Here is a 24,605-nt window from a genome sequence, read left to right as displayed (position 1 = left end):
TCAATAGAAAAGATCATTATGAATTTTTTTTATTTTCAATCTATGAATCACTTCCTGTAAAGTATCTTGAAGCGATGTCACATTAAAAACAACAGCAATAAAAGGATTTTTTTATTCCATATGTAGAAACAAAAACAATTCCATATGTAAAAAGAATCCCATATACAAACCATTTAAAACAAGTTCATATGCAAAAATCAGTTTCAAATCCAGTACATATACAACATGGGATAGGGCCGGCCGGTAGTCTTGTAGGTTCTTAATGCAAACCATGAAATTTAATGCTGACACAGAATGTCTAGCTATATTTTAAAAGAAGCCTTCCTCCCCTTTCTTAATCCACAGCTAGACACCCCTCTTTTGAAACAATAAAAATAACTTTCTATGAACATTATGACCAGGTGATCCTGGGGGGAAAGGATGCCAATCCAGATAGTTTTTCATACAGTTTTTACTTAGTTGTCTGTAACTTAAATTTTCTGGCTTTTCCAAGAGCCCAATAATCAGTTATACAGATACATTGTTCTTCCACAGGTGTCTCCCGCATTATATATACTATAACACCACAGCTTCCTATGGCAACTAGACTACACATTGCTGGAAATATTAGAGCTCTAAGCAAAACCTAATAAAACACCAGCCTTTTTTCCCTTCCAGATTTGCAGCAAGGCGAGGGGTGCAGATGAGTGAGAGAGTGTTATGCTTTGACCCACCCTATTCATATCTTCTGTTTCCTCCCTGCATAAGATTCTGACATATAGTAATAGCACCTCAGAAATTGCTCCTTTCTGTCCCAAGCTAAAACCAAATTAGCTCATTCACTGCAGAGTTCTCAAATTGCTGTAGTCAGTCATCGCTCTTATAACCTGAGGCAATTTCTCAGTTATAGAGATCAGGTTAGTGTGAGCTTTTGCATTTCTCTGGCAGTGTGGTTGCTGCTGCAGCAATGTTCCTTTCTATGCCTCCAGCATTTTGTGAAATGACCAGATTACATGGAAGGAGTCCATACTGTGATATTTTCCCACACCAGTTCAGCACTATAAAATCTGGAGTAATACTAGCATGGACAGAAAGTGTAGTGTGGACAAGAATTTCCAACACACCTGCATCTATTCAGAAATCCAGGGAAACGGGAGAGTGGTAAAGTTTTCAGGTGATTGGATGGCATAGGCTAGGTTCACATACCGGATTAAAATGCAGCTCCGTTCTTTTCCACCCAATTCAGTTGGAAGCTGATTTAGAGAGAAACACATCAGAATGTACTATTTCATTTAAAAATGACAAGAAAGGTGTAGCTTTTGGTTAACACCATGTGTACACTGCTTCCCAAACCAGCAGTGGGAGCTCACAGGATGAAGAGTAAACAAGAGTGTACACACAGCCACAAACTGCCATCTCCCAGCCCAGCTAACTGACTGCCTAAATAACTGGCTGCTTGGTCATCATTTTTCACCTTTAGTTTGTGTCCACACTGGTGCAAATCAACAGATTAGCTCAGGCTTCCTCAAACTTGGCCCTCCAGATGTTTTGAGACTACAATTCCCATCATCCCTGACCACTGGTCCTGCTAGCTGGGGATCATGGGAGTTGTAGGCCAAAAAACATCTGGAGGGCCGAGTTTGAGGAAGCCTGGATTAGCTGGATATCAATTGTGTACTGTTGTGGTGCAAACCAGTTCTTCAGTCTGCACAGCAGAAAGAAGAAAAAAGAAAATTGTTCAATAACCAATGTTCTAGCATCTAAAGCTTAAAGGAGAGTTACTGGCATGGGCTCATCTTGCAATATGCTGCTCCCAATTCTAAAAGTAATTTTGTACCTCGGCTCCTCGGCCCACCATCCACTATGTTCACACTGCCACTCCTGAAAGTACAGAGACAGCTTATGTTTATGTAAAGGTGGACTGGGAAGAGTTTGCATACACAGGCAGAGTGAGGCAGCTGCCCCAGGTAGGAGATGCTCACAGGTGAGGAGCAGACAGAGCTGTGTGTGTCACACATGTGGTCTTGCACCCGCTAAGGTAGCCTGCTGTCAGCTGGGTCAACTTTTTAATCTGGAGTTGTTTCTTTACAGTATTGGTAGGGCCTGCATTGTAGCACTCTAATTTCCTGAATGAAATATTGTATTCTCTTTGTATTGGCTTTGGAATCCCCAATCGTCCCTTGAATCATATCTTACCTCCACTGCAGATTCCCCAGGTGTCCCTCCAAGTGCCAACGCTCATAATCTCTTCAGGGGATTCAGCTTCGTTGCATCCAACTTGGTGCAGGAGCCTCCACAGCAAGAAGTCCACAAAATCACAGTTCACCCCATTGTCCAGGTAAGGATGCATCTGGTAAAAGTGTGTGTATGTGTGTATGGTCACTGGAGGCTGATGGCAATCTGTCATATTTACAAATTTCCAGGGTGAACACAGTTGCCCCTTACGAATGTTAGACACAAGCCCAAAGCACAGTATTTTGCACAGGCTGGACATTAGTGTTAGGCCTATTCCTTAGTATTGTCTACATTTTCCTAATTGTGATAGTCCTATTGACAGAAATCATGATGCAAGTTGAAATCATAATGTGATACTTAAATGCAATCTCAAGAAGCTTGCAGTACTCTATTAGGTTTTCTTTTTAGTCACTGGAACCCAGACTTCTACCTGAAATGCTGTGGTGCTTGCCTGCCTACAGTTTGATGTTTTTGCATGTAGGCAATATATAATGCCACTTTCATTAGCCAAATTTGGTAGAATTATTAAACACCAGAAAAATGGCAGGCAATGTTTATATGGAAGGAGAACTTGCATATTGCAAGGACCCCTGAGAAGCTCAGTGCTTCTCTTTCATGTTCTGCACAGAGACCTATTGGATGCCCCTGCAGGCAAGCCTCTCAGCATCAAGAATGACAAGTAGGCAGAGCAGCAGTGTCTTCAAATGTTTTGTGCCATAGGATTAAAGGGCAGCAATTCACTTATATGAGAGAAAGAAAGAAAGAAAGAGATTTCAAGGGAGCTTTGGGGAAAGAACAAACTGGTTTCCTCCAGCCATTAAAAATTAAGCCCACTCCTATATACTCCAATATACAGCTCTCAAAAAGCCCCCTGTTATACTTCAAACCACAATAAACAGATAAACCCATAACTAGAAAAAAGTTTAAAAGCATTGAAAACCTGGCAGAACAAAAATGTCTTCCTTGCTTCCCTAAAGGACAAGAGGGAAGGGGCTAGTCTAATCTCTCTTGTGAGGGAGTTCCACAATTAAGGCACTACCACCAAAAAGTCCCAAACCAATTGCACCTGCTTTGGGAGAGGATCACAGTGCAGAGCCACCAACAGTGTTTGCAGCTGATGGTTAGATTCATGCAGGAGGGTCAATCCTCCAGATGTCTTCAGAGCCCTGCCCTGGGTTCTGTTTCTTAGATGTACAGTGGTACCTCGGGTTAAGAACTTAATTCGTTCCAGAGGTCCGTTCTTAACCTGAAACAGTTCTTAACCTGAGGCGCGCTTTCGCTAATGGGGCCTCCTGCTGGTGTGCGATTTCCGTTCTTATCCTGGGACAAATTCTTAACCTGGAGCAACCACTTTGTAACCCAAAGTGTCTGTAACCTGAAGCGTCTGTAACTCGAGGTACCACTGTAATTGAAAGGGAGGTAATTTCTCTAGGTAATAGTAGCTGCTATAGTTCCAGGTGGCTAATATAGGAAACTAGAACTCTTCCAGGCATGCATTATTATATGCGCGTGTTTTAATTCCTTAATCTGGTAATGAGATGCTTGTATTAAAACACCCAGAGAGCAATGTATTATTTTTTTTAAATGACACTGATGTATTATTATTTTTAATGTTATAGCATCATTTACAGCCTAATCCCATTTATGTTTGCTTAGAACAGAGAGGAGAAACTCATTGCTCTCCCAAGGTTGGTCTCCAGCTCTCATCAGCCCCTCATGGTCAATGGTCAAGGATGATGGAAGTTGAAATCCAACATTGGGAGGATCCAGAGTTCCTCATCCCTAACTTAGAAGAAAGTCCCACTGAGAATTCAGCTCAGTGGGATTAATTTCAAGTGTGTGTGCAAAGGGTCATAGTTTTAACTGGACTGGCATAAATTAAGACCTGAGTTCTGCTGAGGCGATGTGAGGAACAATTGTCTTTTAGTTTTCAGCTCTGTTTGGTCTTCTGTTGGATACTGCCATAAGACCTGCCTTCTTATGCTATCGTTTTGTTTTCCTCTATAGCAGTTACATGGGAACAATATTCACTTTACAGATGGTTATGAAATCAAGGAGGACATTGGTGTTGGCTCTTATTCAGTATGCAAGAGGTGTGTACACAAATCCACAGAAGCAGAGTTTGCCGTGAAGGTAAGACATCACCTTGTCATGCTGTCATCTACAGAATTTTAATGGTTTGAGGCAAGAAGAAGAAATCTATTATAAACAATTGATCATATACACATTTGGAGCTTGAACACTCATTCTCAGGGAAGCTTTATCCATTCACTGTTAGCAGAATCATTTGCAAAGCAGCAGTGATGTAACAACCAGCAAATAATATTACATCTTCAAACATGTACATACTGGGTTTTCAGTTCCTGTATGTCTTTGTATTTCTTGTGCTCGTGAATTTGTATCTTTTTTCTTTTCTTTTCTTGTAGCTGAGTCTTCTCCTTCTACTACTGCTATATTTTGTTGATTCAGAAACTTGCTTAGCACTGAAAGCCTCAGTTGAAATATATCATGGAAAGCCACAACTAATTTTCATTTGCATGCATCTAAGGCTGTTTGCATATTGTTTTCCCCACATATTTTATTTGGTATTATTCAGTAGTATTTAATGGACCACCTGCTGTGGTAAAAACCTGCCAAGGTCTTTAACTTTAAGCACAGAGATGCTGCTTATCAGGCTTTTCCTCACAGTGGAATTGCTCTCTATCCCCTTGATCATTTTGGTCCCCCTGTTCTGAACCTTTTCCAACTCTATAATATCCTTTTTGAGGTGAGGTGACCAGAACGGCACACAGTATTCCAAAAGTGGTCTCACCATAGATTTGTATAATGGCATTATGATATATTGCACTATCTGGGATCCAAGTTTATCATAAGAGTTAATTCAGCCCAACTGGTAGATGCTTTGTGAATTGCTTAATTAAAGGGCTTAATGTTCAAATGCCCAGAGTGCTAATAGCAGTACAATTGAAGGCTTGTGTTATGAATGCTGAGTCAATGAATAGTGGAAGTGACTGAACCAATAGTGTCTGCAGATATTATGGCACACTCTGTACTAATGGCCATGCTGCTCAAAGTGTGTGTGTGTGTTTCTCCTTTATCTCTTTCCAAAATAGTGATTATTCCAATCTTATGGAAAAGTTAATCATAGCACGAATGAATTGCTGAAGCTAATCAAGCTTAACTGTGCAAAAAAAGAAAAGATCCCCTAGAAATAGTTAAAATCATAATACCTCTCATCTGAGGGGGGAAATAGAATTATGTCATGTTCTTTTAAAATAATGCTAGCAATACCGTAGTAATTTTCTTACAACAGTGGTAATTTGGCATCAGGGGAAAAAACAAAAGCAGATTAAAAACACACAAAGACTTATTTTTAGGAGAGGTATTTAAATTGAACCCCATGTATTTCATAGCAACAAAGACCTCCAGTATTTTTACTCAGTATTAATATTACAGATTAATTAATTTTAGACAAAACTGCCACTTTAAAATTCCTGCATTGTATGGCTGTTAATGCTCTTCCCATCTTGGACTTTATATTTATATGACACATAGTTAGTAGATCTGCTCTTTCTTACAGAGTGACTTGAATATGAAATGACGCACAAAATTTACAAATGAATTATTTATAACCCCCCCCCCAAAAAAATGCATTTCACTGTGGATAGTACCTTGCATCCCACACATATGCCCTACCAATACAGGGCTGGATCCAAAAGGACCTTGTCACAATCTAGGCACTTCTACTCCTACAACAGACTCCACCATAATTTCTCCTCTCCATTTGCAGCCCCAGTACCCTATCCCACACCAATTGGGTGGAGGGTGGGGTATATAGTGGGGAAATCTTGCTTCAGGAGTGGAGTTCAGTTTGTGGTTTATTGGAAGCAAACCATTGTATCCTAACACATGTACCAAATAGAATAGTTTAAGCAACGTAACCTGCCACTTTCTCTATGTTTCACCTGTACAATTGACATCTATTTGTTGTTAGTAGCTACGAAGATTTCCTCCCCGCTTTACGATTTGCTGTTTTTAGTTATTCTGCTTAACCAATGAGTTGATGCATCTCAATGAGTCCGTGGCAGCATTGTAACCAATGAGGCTAATCCGAGGCTCAGTTATTGCTAATTGAAATTTTAGTGTGCTGATGCACTGTATGTCTCTATTTCTTTGAAGCTCTTCTTTTGAGTAAACACACAAAGGAGTCTTATGAATGTTAGCTACACCTTCACTTGAATACAACACCTAATTACCATTGAATCCTTTTCTTCTAGATCATTGATAAAAGCAAAAGGGACCCCTCTGAAGAAATTGAGATTCTTCTGAGATATGGACAGCACCCAAACATCATCACTCTTAAAGATGTAAGTGGTCTCTCAAGTCACCAAACTGATCCACAGAAAAATATGAACAGTTGGTTGTAGACAGTGGTGTGAAGCCAATTCCAGCTACATTTTGTGCATATATGACTCAGTGGAGATTTGAGTTTGGTTAAATGTATTCATGGTACTTGTAGGAAAATAACTTTTTTTTTACTGGTGACTCAGTTACACTAGATTCCAGGGGAGAGGCCATAAAGTAAAGGTTTAAATAAATAAAATCAGGAACTCTGAGATGCAAGGATTTTGATGTTCACATGGAGCTTCTAGGTGGTTTGAAAATAACCAAACCACAACGGTCAAACTAGACAATCAGCAATGTGTTGTCGAGATTTCTGACTGCACTTAGTTACTACTATCTTGCAAACATCAACACGGTAGGTTCCTGAGGAGTCTAAAGAAGAAACAAGTGGCTTCTTCACCAATGTGCAATAGGGAGAAGTAGAATGGGCTATGTGCTTTGGAGGCTACTTCTGCTACTGTTTCCCACCAAGTTATTCACGTATATTTATATCACCAAACGATAGAGGGGATATGCAGCATCTTTCCAGCAAGCAGGAAGGAGCAGGGCAACCATTCTATATGAGTATACAACCATCAATCAGGTAGAGCCTAGAACTGGGCACTAGTTCTCTCTTTAAATTATCCACCCAACATATTGCCACTGGGAGTATGTATTGTGATTATTATAGAAGGGATTGGCTTATTTACTCCCTTTTGTAAAAAAAAGGTTTTCCCCCATCTTTTTTCCCCCAGAGGCTAATGTACTTTAAGGGACACGGGTGGCTCTGTGGGTTAAACCACAGAGCCTAGGGCTTGCCAATCAGAAGGTCGGCAGTTCGAATCCCCTCAATGGGGTGAGCTCCCATTGCTCGGTCCCTGCTCCTGCCAACCTAGCAGTTTGAAAGCATGCAGTGCAAGTACATAAATAGGTACCGCTCCGACGGAAAGGTAAACGGCGTTTCTGTGCGCTGCTCTGGTTCGCCAGAAGCAGCTTAGTCATGCTGGCCACATGACCTGGAAGCTGTACACCAGCTCCCTCGGCCAGTAAAGCGAGATGAGCGCCGCAACCCCAGAGTCGTCCACGACTGGACCTTATGGTCAGGGGTCCCTTTACCTTTACCTTTAATGTGCTTTATAGTGTTGCTGTTTTCTCCTGTTACAATCAGCACTTTAATTCTATTTTTTCACTATGGATTTATGCATGTTATGATGATGATTTATTTATTTGAAAATGCTGCCATTGGGAGGTTGGGTTTTAGGAGGACCCTCTCTAAACAGCACCGTCAAGCATCAAGTGAAAGAGGAATCTCCTCCATCTACTGTTTCCTATTCAGCTACTTTAGCTTCCATTATCTTCTGGTAAAACCTTGTGCTGGAACATTAAGACAGTGCCCACATTACATTTACATCCTTAGGAAGGAAGGGCAATAAATGAAATAAATAAATGGATGGATGGAGAATTTTGAATCACACACCTGATTGCTTCTCTGCACGTATAGGTCTATGATGATGGGAAATATGTATACCTTGTGATGGAGCTGATGCGAGGAGGGGAACTCTTAGATCGAATACTTCGGCAGAAGTGCTTCTCAGAACGAGAGGCCAGTGCTGTCCTTTGTACCATTACCAAGACAGTCAACTATTTGCATTCCCAGGGAGTAAGTACAATTTCTTCTGCTTTCTAAAAATGTTATCTTTATTTTATTTCTTATTTGGGCATTACCCAAAATGTGCATAAACTTGTAAGTTACTAATTTACTATTGAAGAACACGCCTGTATAATAAGGAATGCCATATCAAAGATATCACACTTGGATAGTATCTTCCATACCAAAGAGCTAATCCTTATTACTTTCCTTAAACCCATAATAAAGTATAATAGACTTTATCATAAACATTTATATCTGGACTTGCCTCACTATTTTATATGGGGGTGAGGGCATATATTTAACCCTATGGGAAGAGGAGGCAGACAACATAGCCAATCTGAAATCAAATGGCCCTGTGCGTGTTCTGGGTGAATACTAATTTAGTGAATACTATTTAGTGAAAATTTGTAACATTTCAGAAGACCAGAGGTAAATAGAAAAGAATTATCAAATTTATTTGGTTTACGACTAAAATGCAACTCTATGTACATTATCGTTTGGTAAATGTCAGCATTAGCAAGGCATGACACCAAATGCCAAAACAAACTTCAAATGGTAAATCTTGAGAATTTCCAGCGGTCAACACAAGCCAAATTTGACAACAGCTTGTTGCAGCATTGCATCATTGCAACAGCTACTTCACTTTATATAACAGTTTTACCTTTCTTTGCAGGTTGTTCACCGAGATCTGAAACCTAGTAATATTCTTTACATGGATGAGTCAGGTAACCCCGACTCCATCAGGATCTGTGATTTTGGATTTGCCAAACAACTGAGAGCTGAGAATGGCCTGTTAATGACACCATGTTATACAGCCAATTTTGTAGCACCTGAGGTACATAGCAGAGCGATCCCTGTTCCAGCAACTGTAACATCATATCCCATATTTACATCATGGTTGGAGAGGCAAAACAGCTTTAGATTGGCCTCTCAGTTGCTTTTGATACTATAGTCCATGCCATTTTCCTTGAGCATCATATTTTCTGATGGCTTTATTGCTTTTTGCCTGATTTGTCTCAGAAGGTGACATGTGAAAAGGCAAGCTCAAACCCATGGGAGTCTGCATGTGGCATTCCACAGGACTCAGGGCTCTTGCCTTGCAAACATGCAAACCAGGATGTGGTGGGGAGTGGTGTAAATCGGCTGGATGAAGGTTCAGGGTGCAAAAAACGGTTAGAGGAAGAGTTAGACCCCTTTTCCCCTTTTGCTCTTTGTAAGAAATGCCACAGCAGTTTTGGCAAGCAGCTTTTGAAACATTTTCTTCTCTAATATCCTGAAGTTCACCTCCAACTTCGCTCTGATCCCAGACTCCCTTGCCACTGAAACATTTGTCCAATTAAATTGAATGTTAGGAAACAGCCAGAGGGAATGGCAAAGGCGAAATAACATGTCTGCTTACATTAGTCTTCTCTGTTTTACTTGGAACCCATTGATTTTCTTTTAGTAGACGGCAATGTAATAATTACAGCATGAACTATCGTGGATTGTTAAGGATGTCTGAGAGGAGGAATTGGCCTGCCATCTAGTGGGAACAAATGCAGGAAAACAAACCATGAATCACAAAGGCTGTTAATCTCATGTCAGTGTGTAAATTATTTTATTCTCCAGTTTTCATCCAAGCCTAGGTGGGCTTTATCTGTGGTCTTATAGACTGCTGGGGAAGACATTACAGATCTAGTGCCAGGTAGCATTCACCATACTTTTTAGGTTTTTGCCCAGCATAGGGAGAATTTTGTGTGTAATAATCAAACATGCAGCTGTGCTGTATTTTCAGTCTCAAAGTCTCATTTGATAATAACCATTCTAGCTTACATGATTAAGACTCCCACAGGCAGTTTCATGCTATCAGTATATAATAAAAGCCAAAACCATACTATTGCTTTGTTTCAAAATCCATAGTGACTTTACATGTTGTCATAGCAATTTATTTCTGAAACATTAAAGGCATTTCTGATCAATGAAAGTAATTCTTGAAAAACAGTATTTCATCATCAACTGTTAAAAGTAATTGTCTGCATAATGTTATAGTTGGTTACATGTTGAAAACTTGATTTGTTTGGAACAAATATGGGAATGAACAACTGCGTCTGTGGCACAACAAGACACACACATTCATCATGTGTGACAGTTAGGGATGGAAGGATCTGTCAGTTTTCGTTCTCTCAGTTTCTCATTTTTCCAATAATAAATTCAATTTCCCACATTACTTCAGCAACTTACAATTTATTTTTATTCTTTTAAAAACAAACCTCATGAAAATTATTCAGCAAATTTCTCTTAATAACTCCATGTTTGTTTGCAGTTTTGACTAATGTACACATATTTGCAAACAATTTCACCTAATAGAATGCATTTTTAATGTTATTTGAATGCTATTTTTTCTAGTATATCCACTTTTATTCTCACTTCTCCCTAACATATGCATTTTGTAAGCGCTCAGTTGGATCACTGCATCACAAAATTCAAATAAGTGTGAATTTGGAAGGATGACTGTATTTCAGTTCTCATGTTGCTTTGGAAAGTGTGAATTTAATAAATTCAGCTTTAAATGTGAACTGAATTGAACTTCTCAATGAAGCCTCATGACAGTGCACACATACATAACATATATGCTTATTTTGTATGGTAGCGATAACAGTTCTGTAAGAATAAAGCCATGTGTGAAACAGATTTAAATAAGCTTCTGGGAAGATGCCATGCTCTAAATGCTATGGATCCTTTGTTTATGATCAACTGATCAAAATTTGGTGTTGCAAGGGACAAATCTATTCTCTGAATAGTGGTCTGGAAGTGGGGCAGGTTTTGTTTGTTTGTTTTGCACAAATCAACCACCCAACGGCACCATCAAACACTAAGGCCCAAGTGATAAAATAAAAAGAAACATGTAGCCTTAAATTGTGCAATTGCTCTATCACTTTTGAAAACCTAATTCTTATTCCTATGGGCAAAAGCAACCATTCATTGAACCATTCATTGAATATACTGCTGCAGTCTTCAGGGCTGCATTCTTCAGGTGGAGACCCTAGTTCTCTGCTATGAGTTGGCCATCACTGGCATCAGTTTTCTCTCTCCTTTGGTATATTTTCTGCCTTTTGAGGATGCAGGAGTCAAGAATACATAGTGAAAAAAACCAGACTGTGTAATGAAATACAGTCGTACCTCTTTCTGTTCTGGAAGTCCGTTTGACTTCCAAAACATTCGGAAACCAAAGTGCGGCTTCTGGTTGGCTGCAGGAGGCAGACGTTCGGGTTCCAAAGAACATTCGCAAACCGGAACGCTAACTTCCGGGTTTGCGGCGTTCAGGAGCCAAAACGTTTGTCTCGCAAGGCGTTCAGGATCGAAGGTACAACTGTAGTTCGTTTCCTCAACTTGCATTGTTAGGTCTCCTTGTACAATTATTTCCCTGTCCAAGGTGACCACTCTTTCCAACAAGTTCAAGCAGATGTGAACAAGCCACTGTCATAAATTTCTTGGCAGTTCCAAAAAGAGTTTTATAACCTCATTCTTCTACTTCTGTTCTCCTTTCCACAGGTCCTGAAGCGACAAGGCTATGATGCAGCCTGTGATATCTGGAGCTTAGGGATTCTGTTGTACACCATGTTAGCAGGGTAGGTGCAAGGCCTTCCTAGTATATTTGCACAAGTTGGAAGTCTTCCCCATGGGCTACTGCAGTGGCAGCAAAGTTTCCCCCCTGGAGGTAACCAGTGCCAAACATCACCCAAGGAGCTCATTTTCCCCTGTTTATTGCAAAGAACAACAATCAAAATTGGGATTTTACACAGACAAAGTCTGCTGAACAAATGGGATGCCTTCCTTGTGAACAGCAATTGTATGAATGACTTTTTAAAAGTAAATTGCAAGCAACGGTGACCCAATCCAAATTGGGAGCTCAATCCAGAGCAGGGTTAAAGCACCTTGTACCCAACAACAGGGTCCCATGCTGAAACAGGGATCCCACACTGCCATTTACTTGTAAAAAGCAGTTCACACAATTGCTAATTGCATGACTAGCATCACATCTATTTCAGCTCCTAAAATGAGGTCTTGTTCTGCTTTCTTTTTTGCTTTAAAAAGTTGACACTTTCCTAAGCCTCAGGCCACATGCTAGACTATACATTCAAAGTACATTTCCCCCTCAAAGAATCCTGGGGACTGTAGCTTTTTAAGGTGCTGGGAACTGTAGCTCTGTAAGGGGTGTACCAATCCCAGCATTATTGAGGTGTGTGGGGGATATGCTTTGAATATGCTTTTAAGGTATAGTGTGTATGCAGATTCACCCCCATCCCACCCCACTGTGCTAGATCTCAATTATTTGTCCTGCTAAGGGGTTAGCTCCTTACTACTTAGGTTTTTTTAAAAAAAAAAATTACCAAAACATTCTACATTTGCAAGGAAGATAAATAAAGGGGGACAGTTTGGAGGGAGGAACACCCCCCCCCCCCGGATGATGTTTTGTTATGACTGACACAGTTCAAAAGAGGTGTCGTACAGTTGTGTCCATGAAAATGAAGGGCCTCATCTCACAATTTTTGTTGTTACTTTAGTTAATTATGTTAATCATTTTCATCAATAATGCTGTTATTTCTTCAGTGGGTGAGGCCTGATTAAAAGTTTTATATAAGCCGAACCTATTATTATGCTCTGGTAACTCTGCATTGTGCAAACACCTCTTTAAAATACCCACTTGTGGCTCAACAGATTCACTCCTTTTGCAAATGGGCCAGATGATACCCCAGAGGAGATTCTCGCCAGAATTGGCAGTGGAAAGTATGCACTTACAGGAGGAAACTGGGATTCAATATCTGATGCTGCTAAGGTAAGCAGATAACATATTTTTAGGTTGGCCTTTCGGAACCTCTAAGGCTGTTTGTGGCTCAAAAATGTATCAAAATTGTTTTCAGACACATATTTTGAAAGAAAAGTTATTTAGAAATGTCTACTTCAATACAATTTTTTGTATTTGTTTTTAAAACCATAGATTAAACCAGAAACAGATAGAATGGACTTATGGGTGAATGAATGTGCAGCTAACACGGACCAGAAGTAGACTTATTCACCCATCCCAATCCTTAGTATATGAGAAAAGGAGACTGTTTTAACTCTCTTAGCACATTTAGCTGTTTTAGTACCGTAGCACATTATATGGACCCCTTGACAAGTGATCGACATCTGGTCCTTAATGACTAAAACTAGTACTTGATCACAAGGGGTGCCAACTTGAGTAAAATATGGGGGGGCAGATAAGCTGCACCACGCATCATTGATCACATGATGTAGCACATGCACAACATTTGAGTGGCAATGCCCATCAACTTTGGGGAGGCCTGGCTCCCTCAAATATTTTAAGGGGGGGCAAAGGCACCTCAGCCCACAGGAGTTGACTCCTATGTTCATCACCTAATATGCAGAATTGGGCTGTGAATTCATTGCAGCGCCTTCACATACCTTCTAAGGATAAGTTCAAAACTGTGCTGTAACACAGGGAAGCTGTTGCTAAAAGCCTCTTTTGCACAGTATCCTATCCATTGTGAAAATGGTGATTTGGAGTTTTAGGGCATTTCAATACAGTTGCTGTTTTTCTATCGGATTCAGTCACATACTGGCAAATTCAGGTTGCCTAATTACAGTAGGGTGGGAAGTCTTATGCTGAAAACCTGCTTCCCCAAAAGATTGGACTATTTGCAAAAAGGGAAGCAGTGGAAAGTGTGGAGTAACAGTTGCTTGACACAATGTCATTTAACCTCTCCACAAACAAATCAGGATGAATCCCCAATAAGCTGATCATCTAGAAGCACCGTTAGTTGCAGGGAGTGAGTGCACTAACTAGCTAGGACCACTTCTGTGCATGTTGCATTCTGTGTTACAACCCAAATAAACTCACTAATCCTCTGTTCTACCTGCCTAAAAGTCAACTGAGATTGCTGTTTTACATACACATTTCCAAGACAACATCCTAGAGAGTTGGCCAGATGTGGCAGTATGTCAGTAGACTGTGGCAGTATGTCTTTCCCTGCCTCACCTCATACCCCACTCCAGCAACCTACCATGGAACTTTGTTTGCAGTGGCTACATTCAAGGGACGCAGGACCAGTTCTCAGATGATGAGTTCCTAGTGGCATTTTCCATTCCAGTATTCCATATTTTGAAACTACCACCATTACCCAGGCTTAAAATGGAAATCCTCATGGGGAAAAGAAAACAAAATCACAAGTTTTCTTCTCCTCTAATTTCTTTTTAATAGGATATTGTGTCAAAGATGCTTCACGTGGACCCCCATCAGCGCTTGACAGCAGCCCTGGTTCTAAGGCACCCGTGGATAGTAAACGGGGAGTATCTATCCCAGAATCAGCTCAGCCGACAGGATGTTCACCTGGTAAAGGTAAGTCCAAATGAAGCTGCTTTGTATTCTTGCATACAGAAAAGGAGAGTGATAGCCCTAGAGCAGTGTGGTCCAACATATGGCCCTCAACACCTTTTTGGGGTGGCCCTTGGCAACATTTGACGCCTCCCAGCCTTTAGGCTGCCTTCCCAAAGCTGCGTAAGCGAGGGACTATGCTTTGGGAAGGAGGCATGAGGCTCTGACAAGAACCTAGATTCCTCCTGCCTCCTTCCCAAATCTTAGTCCCCATCTGTCAGTTAGTATAAAGGACTGGTAGAAGAGGAGTTGCACATACGCATGTATAGCTACATTTTTTTTCTGGGTGGGATTGGAAAGATCTGGTGGAAAGAGAAACCTTTTGAAATCCTCATTCTTCACCTATGTGTAGGCACGCACACATGAACCAACAAACATGTACTCCTTCTCCAATATGCACTTTTGTTTCATATGAACATAAGCAACCATGTGCATGATAATCCACAGTGTGATATATAAGTAATGACTCAGCTGAGTCCCACAGTCAAAACTAGCCTTAGCGGTTGAAGAATATAGGCTCCTGCTTCAGAAAGTAAGGAAGCAGTAATTGGGAGAAGCTCCCTTTGCTATAATGTCTTGATGCAGATACCCCATCTTCTTTAAATTGGGGGTGGGGAGTGGGACTAAAGAGTGAAAGCAGGCATTGTTCTTAAATCCGCATGGTCTCAATTTTTATTTTGCAGGGAGCAATGGCAGCTACCTACTTTGCTTTAAACCGAACACCTCAGGCACCAAGGCTGGAACCTGTATTGTCCTCCAACCTGGCCCAGCGGAGGGGGATGAAAAGACTGACCTCAACGAGGTTGTAGTGGTCCCAAAGAATGCCTGGTTTAAAAAGGGAAAACATGCGCCGCATGTTGCTCAGAGAGGCTGATCTGTATTGCTAATTTTGCAGGACTTTGGACTATTGGCACATAAATTGCTAAAATTAGCAGAACTCCAGCATAAGGCAAAGATATCCTTTGCTTTCCGATTCCTTTTGTTGCTTTTGTTTTTTAAGTTAATGCCAAGATCCTGAGTTAGCAGGTACTCAAAGATGTCATGTGCCAATTTTTCAACTGCTGTACTGCTTCTTATTTAAGTGCATACTGCTAAGATCCTATTCTCATTTTCTCCAAATGTTATTTTTGGGATCTTTTAGATGCTCTGTAAGACCACTTTTTGTAAGCAATTTTCAGTAGAGAAACAAGTCGCTTTGGTTTTAGGGGTCAATTCTACCAGCATTTGTGTCATGGTGAATTGTCGCAGCTAGCAATTGATCCTGCTACCCATTATCAGCTGCAGCAGAGTTCATCTCCAAAGAGCTGAATGTGAAAGGAAGAGGCATGTGATGCTGTGAAATCAATGGCCTACTAAGAACGGTATTTAACATGAAGAAAGAAGAGCTGGCTGAATAGTGCTTGCTGTACTTCTCAAAAAGCACCCTTCATGTGTTTGGTCTGTACAGCAAATAATGCATGGGGGAGGGGAGAGATTGTGGTTGCACCCACTGATGCTGATAGCCACACATTCAAGGACCTCATTTGCTCTGGACATCCATTCTTATATTAATTAATTAATTAATCAACTATCTATGCTTGGATAAACTGAGGGTATGGATCATGGATACAGGACCTTATGGCACCATAGGCCTATATGTGGAGGCTCTGTGCAAATAGAACTTTGAGTGTGTGGAGGTTTTGGTGGGGCAGTAGGCATGACCTAGTCTCCCTCTGTTTGGATGAATGAATGCAAGAATAGTGCTTTCTAAGTATGCTATGCTGTGTTACAAACTCTCCTACTTTTATCATGGAGATGGTGATCTTTTGTTTGCCTGTTCCACTTAAAATAATGGCTCATAATGCCACACGATTAGCTACATGACAAAATAACCTTACAAGCAGAAGCGAAAGAAACTGTCAGTGGAGAAATTTCAGTGAGAAAAAAATCTACAATATTTTTCTAACATCAGTGGAAACAGGCGTAACTGTGATGTTGGACTAACATTCCCTGACTGTATTGGGTTGTGTTGTGCATAAAGTGATTGACAAGAATGGACACGTTCCACCTCCCACTGACATCAGTGGCAAGTGCTATGTTGGTCAATTACTCTGGATTGCACTCATTGGCCACAACCCAAAACAGACTTTAAGCATGTTTAAGCCCTTTGAAATATTGGGTTTAGCAGCTTTATGATTCTGAGTTGTATTGCGGCCATTATTTTAAGCACTTTACTTGACTTGCATTTTTATAATGGATTTTGCCACCTTTTAAAACTCTGCAGGAAAAGCCAGCATGCTACATTGTCTCTCGTTTCCTCTTATGGGGGGGGGGGGAGGAACGTGAAGACATAATATTGTATCCTATAAAGGTAAATGTAAAGGTACCCCAACCGTTAGGTCCAGTCGCGGACGACTCTGGGGTTGCGTGCTCATCTTGCTCTATAGGCCGAGGGAGCTGCCGTTTGTCTGCAGACAGCTTCCAGGTCATATGGCCAGCATGACTAAGCCGCTTCCGGTGAACCAGAGTAGTACACGGAAACGCCGTCCTATAGATTACATCTATTTTGTTGAGTGGTGAAGCCGTACCAATACTAAACACAGCTTGGGAGATTGGTGTCAATTGTGCCTGCAGATGCAAGAGAACAGATTTGTTGCATTAGCTACTGTAATGTGCTCCTTAGGGTCTGTTTCTGTGTGACAAAACGTCATGTAATTTATTTTATTCTATTTTGTCCTTAATTTTTAAATTATATTTCATGTTTCATTTCTATGTGCTGCGCACACAGGACGGCAACAGAGAAGCTGTTCTTGAAGTGTGACTTTTAGAATAAAACAATGCTGTGAAACTCCATAAAATGAACGTTTTGACTCAGGCTTGACAGGCGATAGGTGTATTGTAGATTTTTGAAATCTTGAACATGTGGACCTGTTTTTCTGTTGTGTTCACTTTTGCCCTTGCTTGCTCCTTTAAATAGAAGAGCCCAGTGCACCCAAAATCATCAAGAGCCCTGGCTATTTCCTAGCAATCAGAGTGCAATTTCACTACTTCTTGGACTTACTGATATCATAACCCTACTCAACCAAGGGTATATTAGTCCAGTCCATAAGTGACTGCTGACTGTGTGTAAATATTGCCCTTTCTATCCATAGATACCACAGGAGATGTTGCATCCCACTTGTAGAGTCTGCATGGTGATGATTCACATCTATGGTGATAATGGCAGTAGGAGTATAAGTACTGTACAGTCATACCTCGGAAGTTGAATGGAATCCATTCCGGAAGTCCATTCGACTTCCAAAACATTTGGAAACCAAGGCACAGCTTCCGATTGTACCTTGGGATCCAAGGTACAACTGTAATGTGCATTATATGCAATGCACACATTTAGAAATAACTGAAATTGCATGTTGCTCCTTCACAGAATCATGGTGCTTGGGTGCTTTTTCCCAGTGGAATATATTATGTGCCACAGATTAATTTTGTAATACCTTGTACTCTCTCATCCCATTGGATTTAGAGAAGCATTGCATCTGATGTGCTTTTTCAGTCATTTCCAAATCTGTGTTTCATCTAATGCACTTCACTGGTACTCCAGTTGCCAGAAAAGGACAATAGCTTAATGGAAGAGCACATGCTTTGCATGCAAAAAGATGCCGGGTTCCTTCCCTGTCATTTCCAGGTAGGTCTGGAAAGGGCCCCTGTCTTTAACCCTGGAGAGCCACTGCCAGTCAATATTGACTTAGATGGACCCAGTCAGTGAGCTGATCCAGTATAAGGCAGCTTCCTATTTTCCAACTGCCATTGCTACCATATATCTGAATTAAGTTTCTCATGCAGGATAGCTCAGCCAGTAAAGCATAACATTCTTAATCTCAGGGTTGTGGGTTTGAGCCCCACGTTGGGCAAAAGATTCCTGCATTGCAGGGGGTTGGACTAGATGGCCCTCATGGTCTCTTCCAACTATACAATTCTGTGTTTCTAAGTATGTCTATGTTTCACCTTGGAAAATGCCCTTGTAAACCCATGTGTGTGTGTATGAAGTGAGAATTGCATAGAACTGCTTGCGTCATTGCGTAACACCATGAGGCCACTTGCTATTTGGGGTGACTGAATCCCTCTGTTCTCAGGTGCTCAAACACACTGAAAAGTCTCCTAACATTACAATTGTTTCAAGCACAGATATGGAGCTGTGGGTTTTGTCTTTGATTAATGCAGTTTGCTTCTTCCTCAGAATATAGACACACTGCAAATTCAGGCCTTTTCCTAATGAGAATGAAACAACCAGTGGCTTTCACTTGTCTTGCATAGGTGCTGTTCAGGTGCAAATAATTGCTTGGCTTTGTAAAGATCACTGGTTGGGGCTAATGCAGGCCAAAACACCCAGAGACAGTGGTGTACTAGTCATCTGGAACCTGTGCAGAGACACCATCAGTATATTAATTCTCAGCAGTACTCCTAGTGCCACAGGGTTTCCAAGACCATGATTCACCTGGTTTAATAATAGACTCCCCAGCACCTTCTAGTTGCTAGTTGTTTGTATAGTGCAGCTGAAATAACCACAGAATCCGCAGCCTGCACCTCATGAGAGGGCAAACATACACACCACTCTGGGATCAGTGTCAAAGAAAGTAAGACTAAGAGGAATGGTTGAGCCTTGTTTTGACAAAACCCTACACAGAAGAACTGTCATATCAGGAAGGCTGCCTTTTTGGTTCCCTCTCTAAAAGGCTGTTTGAAACCAAATGTTTGGTTTGCTCCCATGCTCTCTAATGCTGTTCATGAAATCATGAAAACAAACTGGTGGGAACATAGATCCAGTTCTTCAGAACATCTTCCCCTGAGGGTTTTGAAGAGCTGGTCAGGGATGAAAGGGTGCGTCATGATTCAGAGAAATACTTTACCCAGGAAGACTAAAAAGCTGAAATCACTAAAGCCACTATAGTAGCTGTAGCAGGTGATCCAGAGGTTCTGCATGTTAGGCACATTACCTTTGCACTCTCCTGTTAAATAGACTTGTGCAATGCCTTAAAGATTGAACCCATCAAACAGGTGCAAAACCTGATCTGCAGGAAACAACTGGACATTTTATGAGTCTAAGGAACCTAAGTGAGGAACCTTTTTTGTCAGAGGCCACATTTCCTCAGGGGAAATCTGTTGGGGACAATGTGCCAGGGGTGGGTAGGGGCAGAACCAAAAGTGAGCGGGGCATCCCATTTCTCTCTATCTTTGCCACCACCTTTTCCATTTTCCTCTTCCTTGCCCCACACATGAAGTTATGGAGCTGTAAACGGTTCATTTTGTGGTTTGTGGTTATGGAATAGCTTTTCTAGATAGCGGTGCAGTATTTTATTTACCAGCTCCACCTCCATGTTTGTGAACTGTTTGGTTTGAAATGTCCATGCTTCAACGTTTCATGTTTGAAAGGGGCTGCAGTGTACAGACATTTATTATATGTACCAGAGTAACTTTTTTAAAAACAAACTTGGTTTTATGAAGTGTAATATTTTTTATAGCACAATGATCATTTGGGACTTTGTACCTTGTTAGACACAATTGCATTTAGGGACGCTTCTTAATCCTGTTTTATGTGTGCTGTGTCTACTGTTGCTGCTTCTACAGCTGCCGGCTTCAGCTGCTGGGTGAATGGTGTGAAGTTGTCCGAATTGGTCTTCAGAAGTCCACATGTCTATGTTGAAGGATGCTGGCAGAAAAAGTTAACTGTGGGTTCAAATGGGCAAGAGTTTACTGTGACAGGCTCCTGGGAAGGAACCTCAGTATTGGCCTTCATCTGTACATCTCTATTTATAATGAAATAAAAATAAAACCTATTGTACCTTAGTTGTTGATCTGACTCTTTGTTAAATTGTAAGCACTGGTCATGTTTAGTGATTTGTACTGAAGTCCTTCAAGTATACTCGTTCATTTTTTTCTCATTCAGTCACATTTCCTTTCACTTTGAGTCACTCACTCTTTAGTAGCCCTAGGCCAATAGTGAATATCTCCATGCAAACATCTGATGTGGACGCAGATGCATAACCAGGTACCAGTGCACATAATGGATGTCTCGCTAGAAGCACATCTCCATCTGGAACCACAAGTTACATGTAAAACACACAACTACAGAAAGGCAGACAGTAGATGATAGAGTATCAGACTATCTCATAATGTAAAATATTGACACATTTGAATCTCATGATCTTTGTGTTACAGAATGTACAACATTTGGATATAGGTATTTAAAACAAAAGAGCCCCTATTCACCAAGCCCACCAGTCATATCTACAGCATGCACTTAAAGCACATGACTGCCCGCAAATAATTCAGGAAACTGTAGTTCTGTTAAGGGTAAACTATGGTTCCCATAATTCTTTGGGGGACATTGTGAATGTTCAAGTAGTAAAGGTAAAGGTAAAGGGACCCCTGACCATTAGGTCCAGTCGTGACCAACTCTGGAGTTGTGGCGTGCATCTTGCTTTACTGGCCGAGGGAGCTGGTGTACAGCTTCTGGGTCATGTGGCCAGCATGACTAAGCCGCTTCCGGTGAAACCAGAGCAGTGCACGGAAACGCCGTTTACCTTCCCGCAGGAGCGGTACCTATTTATCTACTTGCACTTTGATGTGCTTTCGAACTGCTAGGTTGGCAGGAGCAGAGACCGAGCAACGGGAGCTCACCCTGTCACGGGGATTCGAACCGCCGACCTTCTGATCAGCAAGTCCTAGGCTCTGTAGTTTAACCCACAGTGCCACCCGCGTCCCTCAAGTAGTATAAATGTGCTTTAAATGTATGGGGCAATATTCAATGGAATAATTGTGCTAGTGCAAAAATTACTGGTGCAATGGGACTTCCTTCCTCTCTTCCTGCTGTGTGTGCCCCACACCGTCCCCAAATTTGCTCCATATATGGAGATGTGAAGGTAAAAACTGACCCAATTCTGACCCAGGCATAGGCAAACTCGGCCCTCCAAATGTTTTGGGACTACAACTCCCATCATCCCTGACCACTGGTCCTGTTAGCTAGGGATGGTGGGACTTGTAGTCCCAAAACATCTGGAGGGCCGAGTTTGCCTATGCCTGCTCTGTCCATTCTGAAAAATCAGAGTGGGTGAATCCTCTACCGTGCTGAGATCTGGGGACTGCAGGAAACTTCAAAACCTAGAAACTGTTCAGAATAAAGTTCTTAGGACCATTCTGAGAACACGTTTCTTAGAACCAAGTCTCTCAGAGCCATAGAAGCCAAGCTCAGTTCCTCTCTCATTGACTCCAATAATATAGGAAGATTTCTCCGCCTGGCACACTTTTCCTTTCCCCTCTCCTCCTGAGCTGGGGATGGTTTGGGTGCTGTTTTGGTCCTGTCCTGATGTAGCTGTTTGGTGTGTTTGAATTGCATAGTGGGAGGTTAGTATACCATGTCTGTATACTTCTCCCCATGCCACTCATGCCTCACCTATGACCAGGCCAGTGCAGAGCTTCTCTGAGGCCCAGGGTGGGAGACTTTTTAGAATAGTTATAAACTCAAAGCAAAAAGCAGCCAGTCTCTGGTGGGGCCCCCAGCCTGCTTAGCCCTCCAAGGCCTGGGGAAAGTGTACCCAGCTGCCCCCTCTTCCTGTGCACAGGCCTGCCTATGACTTCTATAGTACTCCATTTTCAGGGGTCTGCAGGGAGAACTTTACCGGGGAAGCATTAGCATAATGTGCGGAGGCACTTCTGCAGCAGTGGTTTCAGCAGCAGATAGAGCCTCCACTTCAGAAGACTTCAAGAACTAGTGAATATAGGATTGCACTGTCTATGGTGGAAGGATTTTACGGCTGACAGAAGCCCTGGATTGGTTCACAGCCTTCTGAAAAACTTGGCAGTTCACACTGCACTTGAGCAGCTGACACTTTCCCCTTGATCCCAGTTATTTTGGAAAGGACATTAGTGTTTACAGTGTTCAGGTCAGTCCTCCATCCAGCATACTCACTGTTTAATAATCGACCACTTATCGACCTAAATGGCCTTTTGTGTGTGTTTGTTGAGGAATTGGATCAAAGGTTATGATAATGAACAAATTAGGTGAAGGGTTATTTGTCTCTTTCACTCATATAGTCAAAGAAACTGCCCCTGTGGAGCTTGGGTATATTGAGCCCCAAATGGCATTTTGTGTGGAGGTGTTCTGATTCTTCTTTTAAAAGCCCCTTTTAGCAACAAGAAGCATTCAGAACTTCTCTTGAGGAGGAAGAGCTGCAGGATATATAGAGAGATGAAGCAAGCTTAAACTAGTTCATAAAGAGTGTTGTTTATATCCATAGGTAGCAGGGAAACAGGCATTTCCGTTATCTCTTGCTTCTAACCAAAGATAACATCAACCATCCAACTTGTTTGCCTGCTTTAGAAGAGGCTAAAAGTCATGTTAAAAGGCAGCATTCCCTGGGTTAAAAATAATCTTTTCTAGATAAAGACTCTCCTTGCACTTTTGAAATTGAAAGCTGCTGAGAGCCATCCAGTAGCTGTTTTAAATATACAGTAGGTAATATTCACTGTTAGTCATACTCAGAATAGACCCATTGTCCATTTATTTCAGTGGGTCTACTCTTGAGTATGACCTAGCTAGATATTTGTCAATGTGTTTTGATTTAAATGTGGAAAACCAGCAGTTCACTTCTACTTTTAAAGAACTGCAGGGCGGGGGGATCCTGGCAACTAAAAAGAGGGGATCTAAAATAATTTATAACATTTGTACCCCACTCTTCAGCCAAACAGAATCTCAGAGTAGCTTACTTAGAATCAATTAAATAAGACAGCCCCTGCCCTCAGACTTACAATCTATCCTCCCCCCAGTTATAAAGATGACATGTTTATCTACTGTACTTAAATTGAGTACCTATCTGTGTGTGTGTCTAATGAATTGAGACATAAACTAATGACAGCATAACTAAAACACTTCTGGCACAACAGAACACCGTGACGGAAACTAGAGCACACAGAAACGCCGTTTAGCTTCCCGCCACAGCAGTACCTATTTATCTACTTGCACTGACATGCTTTCAAACTGCTAGGTTGGCAGGAGCTGGGACAGAGCAACAGGAGCTTACTCCGTTGTGGGGATTTGAACCACTGACCTTGTGATTGGCAAGCCCAAGAGGCTCAGTGGTTTAGACCATAGGGGCAGCCGTCCCTTATAAGTAAGTACTCCGTGCTCTGGTCCATGGGGTCACGAAGAGTCGGACACGACTAAACGACTAAACAACAACAACCTAACTTCTCATGTATATAAAGGACTAATCTGAACTGGTGGTGCATAACTGAAAAACAGACCTTAGGGTTATGGTGTATAGCTCAACAAAAGTGACCACAGTGAGTGCTAGTGGTGCAAATGGGGTAAAAAGTGAGATATCAATAAAAATAAAGATAATTATAAAAATAATATCCAACGCACCGGAGCACACTGTACAAAAAGTAGTAGGGAGTGTTGTAATCCTGATCCTAAACTCCATTCTAAAAACAGTCTTATTAAACCCTGGCTGAGAATGCAGTGTCTTCACCCTTTGACAACACTTTTCAGCCTGCCTTGCCCTTGAAATAAGAGGAGGGGACCGCTCCCTTCACAGCTGATGGCCTCAATCCCAGGCACATCCGCCATAGTGAAAAGAAGAATAAGAAACAAACCCGCTCTGTGGCCTCATCAGCTCCTGCCATTCTTCTTGCCCTTGACAGGCCAACTGAAAGCCATGGTGGGAGGGGGGGATGAACAGCACGCCGTGCCATCGCCCCTCGCCAATAGGAAGCAAGCAGACTCTCGCGCGCAACCAATAGAGGCTCAGAGAAGCCCTGCCCACCATGCCGCATCGCCCGGCTAGGGGGCGGGAGGTGAAAGGCCAATTTGGCTTTAAATGTTGCGGCATTCAGTTCCCGCACCGCCCCCCCCCCCCGCCATGGCCTCCGGCACTTCTAAGCAAGGGGCCCCTCCCGCGCTTTACGGCA

The 24,605-nt window shown here is 41.7% G+C and overlaps 1 protein-coding gene and 1 long non-coding RNA gene across 7 annotated transcripts in view; one reads left to right on the top strand and one right to left on the bottom strand.

Moving 5' to 3' along the window:
- Positions 1 to 20,483, top strand: part of RPS6KA2 (ribosomal protein S6 kinase A2) — a 181,899-nt gene extending 161,416 nt beyond the window's left edge. For 5 of the 6 annotated variants that reach the window (XM_081000683.1, XM_081000685.1, XM_081000686.1 and 2 more), the window contains 9 exons: positions 2,187 to 2,317; positions 4,222 to 4,347; positions 6,492 to 6,581; positions 8,099 to 8,257; positions 8,922 to 9,083; positions 11,780 to 11,856; positions 12,947 to 13,064; positions 14,490 to 14,627; positions 15,347 to 20,483. In XM_081000683.1, the coding sequence (XP_080856809.1) occupies positions 2,187 to 2,317; positions 4,222 to 4,347; positions 6,492 to 6,581; positions 8,099 to 8,257; positions 8,922 to 9,083; positions 11,780 to 11,856; positions 12,947 to 13,064; positions 14,490 to 14,627; positions 15,347 to 15,472 (1,127 nt within the window). In that variant the 3' untranslated portion in view covers positions 15,473 to 20,483. The other variant, XR_013984716.1, reaches the window with a different exon arrangement.
- On the bottom strand, positions 75 to 24,505 carry LOC308474463. The gene is made up of 5 exons (XR_013984740.1): positions 24,291 to 24,505; positions 20,480 to 20,730; positions 20,185 to 20,363; positions 2,176 to 2,329; positions 75 to 1,232 (listed from the first exon to the last, which is right to left on the bottom strand). It is a non-coding gene; the product is annotated as an uncharacterized lncRNA (long non-coding RNA).
- Positions 24,506 to 24,605: the final 100 nt, after the last annotated feature.

This window comes from Podarcis pityusensis, assembly GCF_964106645.2.
Source record: "Podarcis pityusensis genome assembly, chromosome: 3".
Classification (NCBI taxonomy): Eukaryota; Metazoa; Chordata; class Lepidosauria; order Squamata; family Lacertidae; genus Podarcis; species Podarcis pityusensis.
This window is presented reverse-complemented; position numbering and strand designations above follow the sequence as displayed.